Source organism: Aplidium turbinatum, chromosome 16, assembly GCF_918807975.1.
Source record: "Aplidium turbinatum chromosome 16, kaAplTurb1.1, whole genome shotgun sequence".
NCBI lineage: Eukaryota > Metazoa > Chordata > Ascidiacea > Aplousobranchia > Polyclinidae > Aplidium > Aplidium turbinatum.
Genome location: NC_137487.1, coordinates 10,129,713 through 10,148,270, shown reverse-complemented (window position 1 = coordinate 10,148,270; position 18,558 = coordinate 10,129,713). Strand labels below are relative to the sequence as shown.

Sequence of the window (18,558 nt, the reverse complement as noted above, 5' to 3'; positions counted from 1 at the left end):
TAACGTAGGCTACTATAACAAGGCTAACCTAGGGAAGGGGTGTAGATTTCTTTGTAGACTATTCAAGTGCTTAAACTGGGTTGTAATTTAAGTCTGTTAGGTTGATATGCAACAGGAAATAATATAATTACTTCGTTGTGGTTATTCGACACGTATGTCTGAGTAATTTGGCAGAACTCTATCAAAGCGTGATTTCGAACAGACAAATCGCATGGTTATGCTAGAAAATATCATTACCGGTACCGGAATAGATTAGTGCTAGCTATTTTTGTTGCATTGCAATGCCAGTTTTCGGCTGTTCAATTTGTGGTGATAGATACCTTTTTTATTACAAATAAAATGCTATTAACGCAGACGACAACTTCCTTTGAAAACATATCGACAGAAAAAAAATGTTTTGCCACCAAGAAATAAAATATTGCTCAATACCGAGCCCGCGAAAGATTTGTCAGTTGTGGTGACATGAATGAAAGGCAGAGTGTTAGCCGCTGCCTGCTGATGTGGTGTTATGTTTCGGCCACACTGTGCTGCAGAAAAGCTTAAAAAGAGTAACATCTTTAAACATAGATAACGAACCAAATGTTTGCAACATTTACAAAACATTTTACTTCGCTTGTTTGAGATTTTTTTAAGTGTTTTCCGTAGTCCTAAGTTTCTAACAATAGGCTTAGATCAAACGAATACAGAAAATACTTTATTGTAGTTGTTTCTGGGAGTGCAACGTGAGAATACAAACTCAAATGTTATGGCCTTTCGAACGAGCTGCAACAACTACAGGTTTTCTTCATTCATTTTTGATTTCGTCAGTTGGTGTTCAATTGAAGCCAATTTGGGAAGAATGAGTCACTCAAACATCAGAGAACACGCAACTGCGTAATTTGGTAGAATGAATTAATCGAACGTTGACGCATCTAGGTGCCATTCACTGTGTGACGACGAGTCACGGGCAGTGTTCATTAGAAAAATTACTTAAAGCACAAATCTCAATGAAAGCTGCAAAGTATCACAGCACTTTTCCAGCTACCAAAATTCGTCCTTTCCTTTGCAGACGTTGATACAAAAAGGATGGGTTTTGCTGGTTGGATCCAACATCTGTGTAATTCGTCTGCAGGACTGTAAATAACTTTTACACTATGCCAACGCGGTTTAAGGCAATCGCAAAACGCACTTAAACACTTTTTCATCGCAAAACAATTGAGTTTGTTTTCCATTTAGCAGCATTCACAAAAATTTCGATCAAGAAAGAAAAAATAAGGAATAATTTTAACTGAATGAAAGGAGATAGCGAAAAGGCCAGAAGTGCCATTAGTCAGTAAAAAAAAGTAGAGAAATTAAACAAAGCGATGGCAAAGTTTAGGCTTTCAAGAAAAACACTTTTTGAGCGACAAGTTAGATCAGAAGTCATATTGCAATGATTAAATATATGACATGCTTCGATAGTTTCAAATTATACAGTAACTCTATTGGCCTTAATAAACAGCTTTACTTAATTTGTGATTAGAGACCATTCTTCTTTTATTTTTACTTTAGTTTCACCAGCTGATTTTGCTCGTGCTTTGTTTAACCTTTTCCTTTTTCAGATTGTACCTTTGCCTTGTGTAAGACGTATTTTTAGCGAACTTTTTATGAAATTATAAGCAGCCGTTCAAACGCTGAAAATGGACAGTGAAAATAATTTATGTTTTATCGGAAGGGATTCGCAAATGAGTCCGACATCCTTTGACGTCAAAAACAAATTCACATCTCCGGATTTTATGCAACAATCTCAGTCGTGGAAAAATCCAATTAACTTCAAAAGGAGATCTTCATCCAAAAAGAAAGCGAAACAAGAAGCTTTGAATTTGTACCATGCGGTTGATATTTGCGACAGCAATACGGCAGGAGAAAACAAAATTGTAAATAAAACCGAAAGCTCTTGTCCGAGCGATGTGAATGCACCATCACTATCATCCTCTTCTTCTGATGTACCTCGTTCTCCTCCAGGTGAAAGATTTATTTTTAAAATTATTGAAGAAAAATTAGTGTTTCTTGTTTCCTTTACATCATAGGCTAGTATATAGCTGAAGTGCTGTTTGAACTCCCGGTTATTTTTGCCTTCAATCATGATTTTGGAGCATAATGAAAACGAAGGGAGATAAATTTAACAAATGTTATTTACAAAACTTTATGGTGTTCGTTTATTTCATGTTCTATTTATACTTTTAGATTAAAACAAAACGTTATTCCATTCAAATCGTGAATGACTTTATAATATTTTCTCAGTAGGCTTTCTTAGATTCTTAGTTTTGATGACCTATCATCGTTTAAGATGTCTAACTTTTTATGTTAAATGTACGGCATTTGGTTAAACCTATACAATTCCGCTGTTTTTTTACACGTTGATAAATGACAAATGCATGTAGATAGACAGTGAAATGTCATAAGCACGAAAGGTGCTGCGTTACGTGCGGGCTACATCTCAGGCGATTCGTTTGACAAAAGTTCTGTGTAGTTTTATGCGCGTTTATTGTAAACAGCCTCCCGCCTGCCTAGAATGATGCATCGAAATAAGTTTGATTGATATTATTCCTGAGGGTATAACACAAGACACAGCCTACTGTGACCACTGGTGTGAGTTGCTACTTTGAGCATGTAGTGTCAGGGAACAAGCAACTTAACTTTACAGTCGAAGAATAACAGCTTCTATTTGCGGGTTGTTTACTTGGCAAAGCATAGCAAACATATTGTGATCTTCCATGCAGTAAATGGTTTGTGTTAAATTAGCCTAAAACTTTTGCAGGATGTAAGAAACTAGCCAGGAAATAGGCAGATGTTAAATCAATGTAAAAAAAATTGCAAACTAAGAAAGGCATTTCAATGTGCTTAGGTTGAAAATCAAGTTGGCGTGCAGAATTACTGTAGTTTTATTTTATTAAAGCTTTGGTAGAGAGTTTGCTTTGTTGAACCATAGAGAATATATTTTATTTTATTGTTTCACTTTATCTTAAAGTGTCTGTATATGCTGCCGAAACATTGTTGATAAAACAAAGGGATACTGGATATAGTCTATGTAAGACTATATTTCTTGCGTTTTGGTTATGTTTCGTTGTTGTTCGAATGAGAAGATATCATGAAGTGTATCTGTTTTTGCAGTGTCGCCCTTCTCTTTGCCGTTAGAATTTATATCAGAATGCGTCGATTTGAATCCTGTAAACTGCAATGAAAAATCAAAGCGTAAAACAGGCAATCAGCACATCCTTACTCGGCACTCATCAATACGAAGATATCCGAACCCCTATTCCAATTCAATTGAAGACACGTTGTAAGTTTGTGTGGCGTCGTGATACCTCTTACAATATGTAAAATATCTGGCTGTTATTGACTGACTACCTTTATTTTAATCAGTTTAAACTTGGTCTTGAATATGTATTTTAATAAAGTATTTGTATTAGGCTATATTTTGTATTAAAACATTTGCATTCTTTGTGATATAGATATGTTCAATACATTTAACTGTAGTTTCACTCAAACAACTATGCAATAATAAGTTATATAATAACTAGTAAACCAGCTTTTTTGCTAAAGTTTTTGTAAGAACTGTTTCATATCGCTGGAAATTTAGACATTTATACACTATCGAACGAGTAATATCACAATTGAAGGGTTCTCAGCCATGTTTATTGCTGAATTCACTTTTATTTTTCAGCCATTCATCATCCTCCCCTTCGTTCACTGCACATTCCCCCCCACCTTCTCGACAGAATTCCCTAAATAACACCTCGACTTTGTCCCGGTCGTTTTCTGTATCCTCATCCCACAGTTTCGAGAACAAGCGCACACCAAGGTTTGGCGAAAGTTCTTCCAGCTCATTGCTAAATAGAATTTCAGAAAGTTTTTTTATTTTCTACGCACAGTTGCTGCATAATCTTGCAAGTTCGTGTTATGTCTCGTCCAAAATTTGATATTGAAAGTCCTGAGCATGATTCAAATACAGTTAAATGTTTTTTCTTCGACTCATTTTCTGCAGTTCAGGGTGAAACATTTTCTAATTATGAACAGCACTTTGGTCTTTAAAACATTTTCGTTAACTTAAATGGCCTATTTTAGTCCAATATTTCGGGTTTAAAACGCTTTAATTGCTCATATTGTGCTGAAATTATTGTCTTTAGTGCAGGCTGGCGCCGTTGGCGTTCTGTGGCGTATTATGACTGCACTGCATAAATGTGCAAACGTTTTTTCTACAGCACCACCCAGGCAGCAAAGTCCGCCATTGTTACATTAATTCAACATCTGTAGACGTTGAATCAATGTAAAAATGATGGACTTTGCTGCCTGGGCAGTCACGTAATACCTGTTGAACAATCCCTTTTGAATTCTATGCAACAACACTCACACTGATAGGAATATTGTTCCTGCAATTTCAAAAATAAATCATAACCATTAATTTTATTTACAAAACATACCTGCAGGAACTAAAAGTACGGAATTTTATAACTTTGAAATTACGTTTGCTTACCTCCAAAATAACTCGCCGTTTGTTTTTAGCCGACGAAGACGACTCAAGTTTTTTGGTAACAAAGGTTTGGATTTCTTTTCATCATCAATGTCTTCCACCCAATCCCCAGTTGGCAATAACATCACATTGCCGTCTCCTTCTCGTTTTGCAGCCATGTACCACGCTGTGCGGAAAGGTGTCAGGTGAGGTTGCTTCCAACCAATTCAACGTCTGGAAACGTTGAGCCAATGTAATAAAGGACGGATTTGCTAGCTGAACTAAGTGAAACAACCTTGTGCTTGAATTGAAGCTAAAAATCATCTTGATTGCAATTATTGATTTTTTCTTTTCATTAGGCCTACCATTTTTCTCTTTAGTCACTTTAATGCTTTGCTACTTCATAGCGACAAAACAAAACTTCTTGAAAACACAACTCTCACTGGGGTGAATAAAAAACTTGTAGCCTATGTGTGATGTTGATAGCTAATTTTGAAAATGTGTTGAAAATCAGCCAGATTTCCATTAGAAAATTTAAAATTTTGTTTTCCACAGCGAACACATTTCTGTGAACACTGCTGAGTTGAATGTCCTGCAAGTTCGCAAAACTGAAGCTACTCGGTTGAACGCAGTAAGTAGAAACTCCCTTAATATGGACTTTGCATAAAAAAATTGTGGACTACATTTTTCATGCCAACACGCTTGGGACCACTGAAAATTTGTAAAGATGTAACAATTTCATCTCATGCTGTTAAATACAGCAGTTGGTTTGTACTTGCAGGTGCGTGAATTTCTAGCAACCTGTTACAAAACTTAAAGATTCTTTATTTCCTTAAAACTAATCGAATGCAATTGACCATATTGCTTGAAGTGATATCAGTTTCGATATGATTCAACGCTGTGGCTACAAAACTGCTTTAATTGGAATTGTCTTTATAATTAGCTTCGCAATAACTCACGTTTGTGTATTATTATTCATAGGCGCAAAGCTACGATTCAGATAAGGTGAGTGTATGAGGAAATAGTTCCTTCTGCATTGGCATGTTCTATCCAAGAAAGAGGCTTACATTTCCCACTGTGCCCGTGCGATGATAGTTTATTTTTTTCATGCATGCAACAAATAGGCGAAATAGATTTCAGTTAGCTTTAAATCGATTGTAAAGAGTGATATTGGCATTTTTATGCATTGCCAAAGCTCTTCCACAGTTTTTTATAGAAGATTGTGACTATGGAAGCGTTCATTGGTTATAAAGATGATGACGTTTTATGTAATAGACATTTGTCATTTCAAATCTTGGATGAGATAAAAAACTTTCAGCGTTTTGAAACACAATATTAAAATTTTTGAAAACTTAGTACAATTTTCTGCTTTCCTGTCGATTGATTTTGCATCCGTTTCATTGTTTCCACACTAATTGTGTAAGTTCACATGGGGATTATGCAACCAAATTATGTAATTAAGGTCCTAATTAGTGTTTTAAAAACTCTCAAAACCTTTTAGTTAATCAAGCACCTGGAGCGGGTGATCAAGAAACTTCAATACCAACAGATTCAGCTTGACGAAGTACACGAAGCATACGTGATGCAACAGCGCTACAGGGAAGGTAAAATCAGGTTTTAAGCAAGTAGACTATTTTACTTTGATTTGCAATCTTTTGACGTCAAGGGTTGTGTCGAACAATGTGCTACGGCAGCCCACAGCATATGGGATCGATATCAGAACGTCATCGTAGCACTTTTAATTATGAATTTAATTTCGCAAAGCCATGAAGGTCCAACCGTTTTTAATTAGCTTAACCGCATTCCTCGTTTCGATGAAATCATTGTTTTCGTTGACAATTCGTTTGGTGTGCAAGCTTTTGTATAGAGCCTACAGTACAAGGGGTTCGGTCGGCCGCTGGCAGCTCTGCTGCTGGCTTCATATTCCTTATTTCGTTTTGGTGACGATAAATTCTGATGTCAAGCCTTTTCTCCCTTCACTCCCCTCGCATGTTAATGACTTGATAGCCAATGCATGTGTGAAGTTACACTCACAGCAATGCATGAAATCGTCTTTGCAAATGTTCGTAACTTGTAGAAATTTAGATGTTAGGACTTACTTCATCACTAAGATTTTGTAATTGTATGAGTTAGTTCCACTGTGCGAGCTTTTTTATCGCAACACTTTCATATCTAAAACTTAAATTACAGGCATATGGAAATTTATAGTAATTCTTAGCTCATGTTAACGAAGCAAAAATCTTCTCGTCATTGAATTTAAATGACGTGTGTTTGGTATATGTATAGCTAAAATTTGAATACTAGACACCTTGGTTATTACATAATATGCATCTATTTTAGGTGCTTACAAGTTGAAGTCAGCACTTAGTACTTCGAAATCACGTTCAAAGTCTTCATTTGTTGGAATAAAATCCGACATATGCCGTTGTACAGAGGTGAGTGGTCCGCTGCTGACGATGAATCGATGTAAAAAGGTGTGATTAACCGGTTGGGTCAATGTAAATCACTTTTATTTAAACGTGTGCAAACGTTGAATCAATGTTCAGATGACGGGTTTTGCTATCTGGGTTGTTTTCCTTCCACTTTTCAGTTTCAATCGTCGAAAAAATTTGTCAGCTTTCAATATGTAAAAGATTTACCGAAGTTAAACACTTTTTAACTTTCTTCTGTAAATTGACTTGTGCAAAGTTCTGAAATGTCATTACCGCATTAACTTCACGACGTTTGGTGTATCATCGTTTTGTCTGGCTCAAAACTATCAAACTGTTGCTTTGTGTTGTTGTGGCTTGTCTCAAGACCGCATCACAGTAGTGACGTACACTTAGCTTACAAAAGTTACCGCTTACTGTCAACAAAATAGACGAGCTTTGGAATTTCCAAAGTTCGTAATGACTTTCTTGGGTCTGTGCTTTGTCAGTTATTCCCAACAGATTAGTTCGACGTGCTTGAAGTAGCCTCTGCTGTAGCAACAGTGGTTGCTTTCAGTTGGACGTAGCCTGCCAGTTGCAAGTTGGTCAACTGCTTTGAATGTATGCTTGCTGTTGAACCAGCAAAGTTGCTTGAAATATGTTGCTCGAAGGGATGAAAACCATTGCATTTCACACTTGATGTCTAGTTGGTAACGTTTTGGAAATGTAGAAGTTGCCTTTAGTAAAAATGGTATAGGGTAGGCATAGGCCTACTACTGTTTTGCATACAACTACATGGATTTTACCATTTTAAAAAAAATTACCATTTAAAAAAAATTCTTTTTAAACCGCCTATATGTTTTGTGAATATACTTTCTTTGACAATCAATCGGCCACCCCCACTAGTGGGGAACAAACCGACGATGGATTATGATGATATGATGATGACAGAACTTCTAAATGTTTTAATCTAGGTCATTGCAAAGAAAGTTTCATCGTTTTTTGTTTAGCGTTTTACTTCCCTTCCACAGTGATTGCGTTTTAAATGTAAGCGTACCTAACCTTTGCGAAGAAGAATGTCGCGTCGTTAGGTGCATGTCCATGCCAAACACTTGCCATCAATTACTCTTCCTTTGCTAATTGCTTGGGCAAGCACTTACCCTGGCTTACAAATCGGTATTTTTCTGTTCCTGTGTTGCGCAATGACAATTAGAAGTTGACTTGCAGCAACTCTCGTCAAAATATTGAACAAAACATTCTTTAAAGTGACGTAACTGCTTACGAATGATGTAAAAATAATGAAACTTGACTTTTGTCATTCTGAAGTTTTATTGCTTCGTTTTGACCTTTTGGTGTGGATTCTGTCCTGCATGGCGTTTCCTAATTGCCTTGTCAGGTATTGAAAACATCTCTATCTAGTCAAATTTTACATCAATTCAACTTCTTTTTACGTTGGATCGGTTCAAAATAAACATGATTTTGTTGACTGAGACGTTTCCTTGTCAAAAGCTCACTAGTAGCAGTCGTCACTGTTCTGAAATTTGTAATTGTTTGGAAGCTTTTGCAGCAAATATGTCGCCTTCATCAAGTGACGATTATTCAATACATCTGTGATAAAAATTAATCGTGTTGCGGACGAGATAAAGTGTGTTGTTTTCCTGTTTGTTCGCTGCAAATCATTAGGCGGTAGATTTCCTGTTGACATACTGCGCCAACGTAAATCAGAAAAATAAACAGATTCATTTACCTAATGAAGAGTCGTACATCCTGGAGACCATTTTGCTGGAAACAGCAACGTTCTTTTTACAGTGGCCTTTTTAGCAAAAAGTCACTCAGAAAGGATTTCTATGTCTTGTTTGTGCTGTAGCCTGTTTAGTGTTTGCTTAAGGATGTGGGGTGGAAATTTTGTATGCGACTTGATTAGCATTGATGCAACGTTTTTGGAATGTTTGATTTTAGATTTGCATTGACGTAAGGGTAGCAACACTGATCGAAGTTTTCCTGACTAAGCTTGCAACCACCTGCCCTAATTTTAAACAACTGTGTCATTCGAATAAATAACGTTTTTGGACATAGCATTGACGCAAAGCACAGAATGTGCATGATCGAAACATTGTCTATTCACAAAGAATGTTCTTTAAAAACTTTTCCAAGACGCTGAATGTTCCACTTATTTCGAAAATGCATTGCACGATAAGTTTTACAGCTATACTAGCCTGAGATATGTATTCGATGTACAGTTGTGCGCTTGTACTACTGACAGACCATTTTGACGTAAAATAAGCAAGGCGACGTTGAAACGATGTAAAATAGGAAATTATTGCGAGCTGTGATAAATCTATAGTTTTCATGTTTTGTTTGAATATGACTTTTTTTCTAACCTCTGTTTTATTATACTCCCAATAAAATAAACCAATTAATCAATCAATGTTTGTCCCCTGAAACGAAAGTTTCGTTTTTATTTGACAGACTCTCTGTGCGCTAGAGCAAGAACTTACCGGATTCCTGGGGAAGTTTCATATCGACATGAATGGTAAGTAGTTAGATTTATTAATTCGACTTCATTCTTCACCACGTTTCTAATCTACCGATGTTTCTATTTTACATAAAAGTGTTTTTTTTTTTTTGTGCGAAGGGATTGTTTGTGGTTTTGCAAAGAGAAATGATCAGTTCACGTTGTTCCGACGTTTGGCAATGCATAAGAAATGAGTGACAACTTTTGTTCGCCAAGCTACTAAACTGCTGTGAAACATTTTTGAAAAACTTTGCCAAAATTTGAAACTGAAGCTTTGCTTGAGCGCCAATCTTGATCGTTAAGAGTTGATTTCGTATTGTGGAGACTGGAAAACAATTAGATCACAAAATAATTTTTTTTTAAGAAAATTGCTATAATTCAAGTCATTTTCTATCAAAAAACAATGCGCTCTGTCGGTTGCTTTTATTTCTAATTATAATTTCATTTTACTTTTTCGTGATTGAAGCAATATCTTCGTTTCTCCAGGTCTTTTGGGATTTGCCCGCCTCCGAGCTGGGGACCAGTACGAGATTGTAATGCGCTATGGCCAACAAAAATGGCGAGCGAAAGGCGCTGTCAAATCATCGGTTGACCAGGCCTGGGATAATACACAGAGGACTCTGCAGCCATTACTCACCGATTTGATAAATATCAAAGTAGGTTTGTCAATGAAAACGTTGTTACGTTGTTTTTATGTTTCGTTACATTGAACTGATATATAACTTTTATTTTTTGCCTACTGAAACTGATATCAAGTTTCAAGTAGGTCTACTCTACAGTCTTATGAAGTACGGTACATTTAAATTCTAGGTGAAAATTTATTCAAACTTGATGATCTTTTTGTCGGACAATCATTTGTTCGTAACTGTTCCATGTCTTCAAGATTAAAAAAAGCAAAAATGTCTTCAAAAATTCAATTCAATCTCACCATTTTATGTCACGTAACAAAAAAGATTTATCACTGTCACGAACTAAAGTATGGTTGCAAAAAGAGGTAGTTATACTTCGTTGGGAGTGTTTGATTGATTGATAACAAAAAACAAGACACAACTATTTTAGGGGCAGTTTAAACACATTTACTTTTAACATGTTTCACTATGGAATCGATTACATGCGAATGTCGACTTTTTCAAGCACAAAACCAATTGACAAATCTTTAAACTACATTTTTATCGCACACTATTATGGCCGTGAAATTTGCTTTTTAACGTCGCCCCAAATACTTGAAAACGTTCGGAGTAGGCTAGTTTCCTGCAGGATGGCATGGCGTCAACATTTTGCTCAACCACTGACAGCTTGACATTTCCCGTCGCAGGTGATGGAAGTGAAGGTACTTGGTCATCATACTACAGTTGGAAATGTCTTTTGCGAAACTAAAGACCTCTTCCAAGTTGAACCACAGGTAGCACTTTTTTCCTTCAAGCTGATTATGTTGTTTCTCTTTGTATGTGGACTTGCAGTGTGAGCTCATCAGAACAGCTTTCAACTCAGAAAGCAGGCAAACCTTTAGACCTTTTCATTTTCCACGTGTTAAAACAAAAAGCAAAGACCAGTGGTTGGTTTTATTTACAAAACAATGTAAAACGTGAAAATTTGCACAAAAAAGTGTAAAAATGTTACGTAATCTGCAAGACTCCTTTTAAATTTTGTTTTTGTTTCTGGATGATGTTTGTCCATCTCACCAAGTCAATCTTTTTTACATTGATCCAATGTATGCAGACGCCGAACTGATTTGCTAGCATGGGTTCCACTTCAGGCAGCTCTTGAAATCCTATGTGAATCAAGCATACCTTGTTTCGACTTACTTTTTACTTTTTAATTTGTTTAGGATTTAATTGTTGATCTGAACGATACGGCAACCCTCAAGCTGAGCTTGCGAATTAAATGGAGGTATGACAAGTTTCAAGATTGTGCAATGAAAAAAAATGCATTACTGCATGGCCTTTAGAGTTACGGCTAGCTATGTCACATTTTGTGAGCAATTTCTAAAAGGCCTAATTTTGTTTTATTGGTCTTTTTAAAAGTAAGAACTGCAGTGTTTGTTGTGGTTACTAACAGTTCAGAAAACTTGTGGCAGTTGTTTTGGTTTGGTAATAATACTACAAACAAAAATCACATTTTGTGAGCAATTTCTAAAAGGCTTACTTTTCTTTTCTTTATTCAAAAGTAAAGAGCTGTAGCATTTGTTGAGATTACCAACAGTGCGAGAACTTGTTGTAGCTGTTTTAGTTTTGTTATATATCATTTAAATTTGATTATACGACGAGTTATATAAGTTGCACTTCGTTGGGAGTGTTTGATGAGTTACATACCACATTACATATCCCTGATTAAATTTTAGTGAATATGCACTTACATTAGGGGAGGGGGGAGGTAATCGGATTTTTATTTTCAAATCCAACTTTAGGTCTGGTTTTAAGATGCAACACTGTATTCTAAGACCTCTGGTAGAAACAAATTGAAATTTCGGTTTAATCACGTACGGCACGTAAATTGACTGTTTTGCATTATAGTGTTGAGATTTGTTTGAGTTTGCAGAGCTCCGGCTGCATGCAGTGCTCTATTTGTGCAACTTTTTTTCCATTTTTGTTTGTAGTATTATTACCAAACCAAAACAACTGCCACAAGTTTTCTGAACTGTTAGTAACCACAACAAACACTGCAGTTCTTACTTTTAAAAAGACCAAGGAATCAAAAGTAGGCCTTTTAAAAACTGCTCACAAAATGTAACATAGCTACTAGCCGTAGCTCTAAAGGCTATGATCACTGTTCTTTTAGTTCAACTAAATTAATTTTCAACTATTTTTCTATCGGCCCACTGTAAAAAGGCCTGCCTATGTAGGCTAACATATCCGGCCATATTCTATTAGCTGGCCATAAACCGTGTGATAAATAAATCTGAATGTAATTTTATCCAAGGTGTGTTATGTCAATGCACTAAAGCACAATTTTGCATTTTTTTCATATGTTGCTGTGACCCGGCAGACTCTAGATTTCATTTGCTTTGATGAAAATTTGACATTTAAAATTTTATCAATTTAAAAAATTGGATCTTAAGCCGCTTCATCGCATTATTAGCTTAATCAATCTCAAAGTGTCATCGATGAATTTCCTTATTCAGCCCATACGACGGCTATGAAGCTCCTCCAAGTGTCAACTCAGGAAAAACCACTTTTCCTGCTCCTTCAATGAGGCAACGCACTAGGTCAGCCATAGAGCGTCCCGTTTCAGCCCAATTCAATCCCAGAACGCGACTTTCGACCGGGTGTTCAAGACCCCTCTCTGTGATATATTCGTAAGTACGTCCATGACCTCATTGAGTTGAACTGCTGATGCATCACGTGACGCCTTTACACCGCCTCATTAGCTTAGTGTTTAAGCGCCGGGATGAAGATCACGTGGCGCTAGTTTGCTTCTCGGGGTGTGCGCTTGAGCAACGCATTTCAAGGGCTGCTCTTCATTCAGCAGATTTACTGGATGAAATTTCCCAGCAACAACGTTTCAACAATTGGAAAACTTTACTCTCAGTCAGGGCCGGATTTAGCTGATGGGAGGCCCGGGGCGCTTTTAGATCGGGGGGCCCCTGTGCAAAAAAATTTTTCGCGCCCACGGCGCGAAAAACTACCTTTACGTCTACAGTAGCATTAATCTAGCACTGCACAGCATTTTGCAGAAACGTCAAAGACTGAAAGAAAGAAAAAATTAACACAAAATCACATTTTTTCCACGTAGGAGCGCCCTTCAGAAGTCGGGGGGCCCGAGGCACCTGCACCCTCTGCCCCTCCCCCTAAATCCGGGCCTGCTCTCAGTCTTAATCTCGGTAACCGGCCCTTCGCCAAAAGCCTCTACAAGTATGCGAAACCTATCAAGGTTTTGTCAGTCCAATGATATAGATTCAAAACCAACCAAGTTTATTTTGGTTTACAGCAAGCATTATACTTTGCGTTATAAATATGAGAAAATGGGGTCATATGGTACTGATCTAATAACAGCCTCTTATGTTTAAGTTTAACCTAAATGTCATAATCCGTGAGTGAAATTTATTTGATGTTTTAATACGTGGCCTATGACCAGTGCAATAGAGAGTTTTATTTTCAAAGAAAATACATTATTTGTCTTTGTTTTCAATAAGCTTTCAGACCATGACCCCTTGATTGACAGTAAAGTTCAATTTGGCTGCATTTCCTCATTGTCTTGACAAGTCAGTTGGTTTGAAGATGAGTTGTCGTTTGCTCACATCCGCATACCCACCACAACAATTACACAATTCAAACTTTAACTGTTTGTTATTCCCCAAGAGAACCAAGCGTCTCAACTTCTAGCTATTTCATAACCACAGGAATTGTCCAAAGCTTTTTGTACAATGTTGCTGTCAGTCACGTGTATTTCAAGTCGTTTGTATGGCGAACAGTTCAACTGGGCATGTAGGCTATTTCCTTTATAAGGCAGACCAATATGTCTGTTCCTGTCTTCATCATAATTATTGGCCAATACTTTGCTCTCATTGTCTCTGCATTGCCGTGAGAATGCGGCGGCGAGATGTTTCGGTTGTGAAAAAAACTTTCGAAACTTGGTTGAGAAAAGCGTTGCTTCTTCACCCAATAGTTACTTTTCAAAGTTGTGAGGACTGTAGTGGCCATAATGTTCAACTCAGTGCCGCATCAGTAGAAAGCGTTGAAGTAGAACTTTATGTGTTTAGCTATGATTTTTATTTTTATGTTTAAGACTTAAATCCAACGACGAATGTTGTTTTTAAGTAAGCCTGCTCATTGAAATGATTCCACTACTTGTGTCATTGTGTGACCGAAAAAATACAGTTTTCATTAAATTAAGAATATTTCAGATCGCTGGTGAATGAAATCTATATTTGCTGAAATAAATTTAACGTTTTTCACAATATTTGAAGCCCAAACGAGGCTATCCTACATTGCGACTAAGTCACTTTCTGAAAAAAAACTTAAGACACAGCTGTTCTGTAGTGTTTGTCTTCCGCCACACTGACGTACGTTGGGTCAATTGGTCATTGGTCAGTGCAGTGGCTGCGCGTCTATGACAACCACATGACCTTTTATTGCTGTTTAAGACTTAATTGGGTTGTTGTCCCACCTGCTTGTCGTGTTCACCAGCAATCAAACAAACCCAGTTTTTTTGTCAACATCGGTTATTGAGAATCTAACGTTGAACAGTCAGAGTTGTTGACCACTCGCGTAGAAATGGTGGGCTAATCACTTTATCGACTTTACTTAACGGGAGTGTTTTACATCACATTCAGGAAAAAGTGCTGTGAATAAAGTTAGGAGGTGGCAACTTGCTGAACAACTTTTGATTTACTGTAGTTTGCTAGAAAGACTTGCGTAGTTGAATATACCTTATGCTTGTTTAAACATATACACTTGGTATGTGAAGAGAGGGGCGTTCTTCCCGGCTATCAGCACAAGGCTGAGCACTCGCTAGTACAGCGAGCAGCTGCGATTCGAAGATAAGAGTTAAACTGACTGGTAAAGCGGTGGTCGAATATCATTGTGGCAGAATTAGTGGTGCGATACTGACGAGCCCAGCCTCATGGGCGAAACACGGTGTCTATCGCTGTCAATTCTTGCTACAAATCGGCTGCCGAGAAACATATACACTTGGTAGTTGTTCAAAAACGGAAAGAAGCGTTCCTCTAAGTCTAAAAATAGGTCCATGGTTGGTTTGTTAAGTAACAACCACTCAATGGTACACGTACATCCTGTCCGCTCAATCCTGTCACAAAAGAACTTTTTGGATTAATTTTTGACAAGTGTTTCCAAAAGAAGATGGCACTTTCCTGATACAATGTTGTTAACGATGTAGCCTGTCGTAGTCTATTATCGTTGACTGGATTTTACTGTATAGGGATTAAAATGATAAACCTACTGGTCTCAAAATTAGGTAGGCCTACCGTGACAGCATGTATCTTTTTAACAAAGTATGATGTGTTTTTCTAAGCATTTGGTTTAGTTAGTTTTAAATCTTTAACCTCGGACTGACAAAGCCTCTGACAGGTCTTTTTTTGTCATTTTTGCGCACTTGTGATGTAGAGGTTTTAAACCACTGTCGTAGGGCGGTTACCGAGATTAACAGAGTGAAGTTTCCGATAGCTGTTAGCGGGAAATTATTCCATCCGCCAAGTGCCGCTGAATGGAGAGCAGTCTCGAAATGCATTGCTCAAATGCTCAAGCGCACACTGAGAGCGTTCCAGCGCGCCGCTTGATCGTGAGTCGGGCGCTTAACCACAGAGCTTACGAAGCGGACTGTTGCTGAAATTAACTCAATTTTGGCTGTGTTGGTTGCTTTCAAGCTAGGTTTTGTTAAACCTTCTGACTGATGTGTGAACGTATCAACATTACGTCACACCAGTCAGAAGGTTGTGCACCTGGAACTGTTGGTGTTTTTCTTTGAAACTAAACAGTTGAAACAGCGATCATAATTGCGTCAGCTTCTATTCGTCCAACAAACTCGCCACTGCACGTTGATATAATGTTGCTGGACATCAAATAAGCATCATGTTATTTCTTCCAGATCTTCTAACTTGAATAACTCAAGTAACAGCGGACCACTGCAAATATCTCACTGCATCTCAACCGGAAATAAACTCACAGGGGGCAACTCCATCGATTCTTCATGCGAAAGCAGCTCAGAGAAAACAACAAACGAATCGCAGGTAAATCGCTATTTAAAGCACACATCACACGATTGGTGCGTTTATTTCTGTTCACTTTGTTTGATGAGTTGGTGACACGATCTGTTTTTACCAGTTGTTCATTTCCAGAAATTCTCACTCGAAACTCGTTGAGAATGTGTCTGACTGTTGTAGCCTACTACGTGTCGCATTGAATCTATAAACTCTGAACTATAGTTTGTTCATTCCCCGAACTGTCATCGTTGAGTATCACATCTACAATTAAATGTTTTAGAAATCAAACCTTCCTACTTCAAGCGCACATGAGAACCAACAAACTTCCACAACAAGATCTCTTCCACTCGAAGCCGGCATCGTTGATTTTTCATGAAGATAAATTCCAAACGCGAAGGTAGCTTCGCGGCAGACGACTTCTACCGTTAAGAAAACCCATCTTTTGTAGGCATAAGTCAAACGATGCTTTGCAAAATTGACTAATTTTAATGGCTAGGTTTATTCTACTCACTAATGTTTTTAGTTGAATTCAGATGTAAGCCAAGTAAGCTTTTCTGACCAATACCAAGTAAGCTTTCTGACCAGATATTTTTTCAGATGAAAGCAACTTGAACCAGTGATGAACGTTCTTTCCTGAAGTTTTTATGTTGTTGTGTACATTCTTTTACGTCGTATCGACATTCGTAATTTTTCGCACTTCGTTATAATAAAACACTGGACAGGATAAATTAAGTGTATTTCATGAAAGAATATAACATTCAAATACTGCAAATAAAGTGTGAAAGAAAGCGTGAAACACAACATTTCAATCTGGGGGGTCGATCCACGGTCGGATTTTGTTGAAACTTCCTCAGCATAAAGTTGCCACGTCATGAGGTAGATAGTGTCGCAGATGACGTCATTCAAAAATAGTATCATGATTGAAAATTTACAATCGCCTCCAAGTCAAAAGGCGAGATAGCAAAATCAGCCATTTTTACAATGTAAATGTAAAATTTTCAAAAATGACTGATTTTGGTGTCTAGAAAGGCACATCACGCACGCGGAGAATAAATAAACATTACAAGGTAGGAAATCCGTCGGAGTAAGCATCCCTTGATGCCGCAACAAGAGGAGACGGCGTCTGGGTGCTCTGTGGAGGATAGGTAGTAGGTAGGTTGAAGTAGCGTGAGACTAGAAGTTCAAGGCTGCTCTGCGCAGTCGACACCAGCGATACAATCATGCCGCTGTCCGCATCAAGAGTCGTTATCCCGTTCACCTGAAAGCAAGTAAAGCTGATGGTAGAAAACCGGCAAACAAACAAGATTCCAAAGCCTTTAAGGGTTAGGAAAGCAAAATCAAAAAAATTACGGATGTTTGCAGCCAGTAAATTACCCCTAGCATCGAATTAATGTAAAAAGGACTAGTTTGCTGGCTGGAATAATTACCTTCAACAAGTGGTCAAACGGCATCAGGCCGGCTCGACTTGCAGGTCCACCTGGCCTCACCGTGTGGACATACACGCCACACTCTATTTGTCCATCTGACATGGAGAAGCCAAAGTCTTCGCTTAAGCTTTCTTTGTACAGCGTGATCTGCAAACAGAAGCAATCCATCACAAAAAGAGATGCATCAGACAGTAATGCAAGTGTTAAGGCATAGATTCGCACTGAACTAGATCTTATACGCTTATGGATTAAAAGGCCTCATAAAAAAAATTGTTTTACAATAGCTAGCGCATATGCCAACTCTTACTGTAAACAGTATTTTCACGCGTGTTGGTATTAGGAGAGGATACCTATAAACAGGTTTTTTTTAAAGCAAGTGTTTCATTTAAATACCAAAAAATAGCCAAATTTGCTAAAGACATAGCGAGAAACAACCATTACTTTTCTACTGTAGTTGCAAGTCCAAATTTTGGGTAACCGCTGGAGAAATTTGGGGGACCGTTTCGGTCCCCCAAAACACCTTAAAAAAAACACTGCATAAATATCTAACACATAAAACATTGTATCGAGCTAAACACAAAACAATGAGCCTGCTTCATACCTTATGTAACTGCTGCGTGGCGTGTTGAGACGATGGCGACTTTTTTGCGTAACTGTTGCGTTGGCTGGTTTGTGTTGAGCCAATGGTGCCATGTGACGGTTGACGAAAATACTCGTCGCTAGATCGCGTTAAAAGTCGGTATCCAGTCCATTTGTTTTTATTATCCGAGTCGATCGTCAGTTTCGTCTGCAAGTAATTCGGTTAATATGCAAATGGCGAAAAATGAGTTAAGCTTACTCAATAATTTGTCTTCTGTTAAAGTGAAGGTAATTTCTACAGCAAAAAGGGCAAAGTTGTTCCGTTATTTTTAAATACACAAGCAGCGGTACCTCAAGATCTTTCAAGTATTCAGTGGATTGGCCGACAGACTGTAGGTCTTCTAAAGCGCTTTGCCAGTCTCCTGCTGAGGCTGGATGACTGAAAATCAAATGAGAATGTTTAGAACACGATGCTAATGGCGGAATAAAGTCCGTAAAAG

General features: G+C 37.8%; 2 protein-coding genes across 4 annotated transcripts in view; one reads left to right on the top strand and one right to left on the bottom strand.

The window, feature by feature from the left end:
• The first annotated feature begins 1,703 nt into the window (after positions 1-1,703).
• On the top strand, positions 1,704-16,774 carry LOC145785192 (uncharacterized). The gene is made up of 15 exons (XM_082596884.1): positions 1,704-1,983; positions 3,133-3,301; positions 3,686-3,823; positions 4,525-4,677; positions 5,027-5,102; positions 5,453-5,476; positions 5,973-6,075; positions 6,812-6,906; positions 9,349-9,412; positions 9,881-10,050; positions 10,710-10,796; positions 11,223-11,284; positions 12,516-12,689; positions 15,938-16,079; positions 16,333-16,774. Exons 1-15 carry the CDS (start codon positions 1,704-1,706, stop codon positions 16,426-16,428), a joined length of 1,833 nt encoding a protein of 610 aa, XP_082453010.1. The 3' UTR covers positions 16,429-16,774.
• Positions 16,772-18,558, bottom strand: part of LOC145785055 (glutamate receptor-interacting protein 2-like) — a 28,000-nt gene continuing 26,213 nt past the window's right edge. For all 3 annotated transcript variants that reach the window (XM_082596758.1, XM_082596760.1, XM_082596759.1), the window contains 4 exons: positions 18,410-18,497; positions 18,081-18,266; positions 17,480-17,626; positions 16,772-17,310 (listed from right to left, as the gene is read on the bottom strand). In XM_082596758.1, the coding sequence (XP_082452884.1) occupies positions 17,113-17,310; positions 17,480-17,626; positions 18,081-18,266; positions 18,410-18,497 (619 nt within the window). In that variant the 3' untranslated portion in view covers positions 16,772-17,112. The remainder of the gene's footprint in view (positions 17,311-17,479; positions 17,627-18,080; positions 18,267-18,409; positions 18,498-18,558) is intronic.

Excerpts from the sequence above, each read along its gene's own strand:
- LOC145785192 (XM_082596884.1), top strand. The coding sequence starts at position 1,704 with ATGAGTCCGACATCCTTTGACGTCAAAAACAAATTCACATCTCCGGAT. Across the intron at positions 1,984-3,132 it reads TGTACCTCGTTCTCCTCCAG|TGTCGCCCTTCTCTTTGCCG; the intron begins GTGAAAGATTTA and ends CTGTTTTTGCAG. Across the intron at positions 9,413-9,880 it reads GTTTCATATCGACATGAATG|GTCTTTTGGGATTTGCCCGC; the intron begins GTAAGTAGTTAG and ends TCGTTTCTCCAG.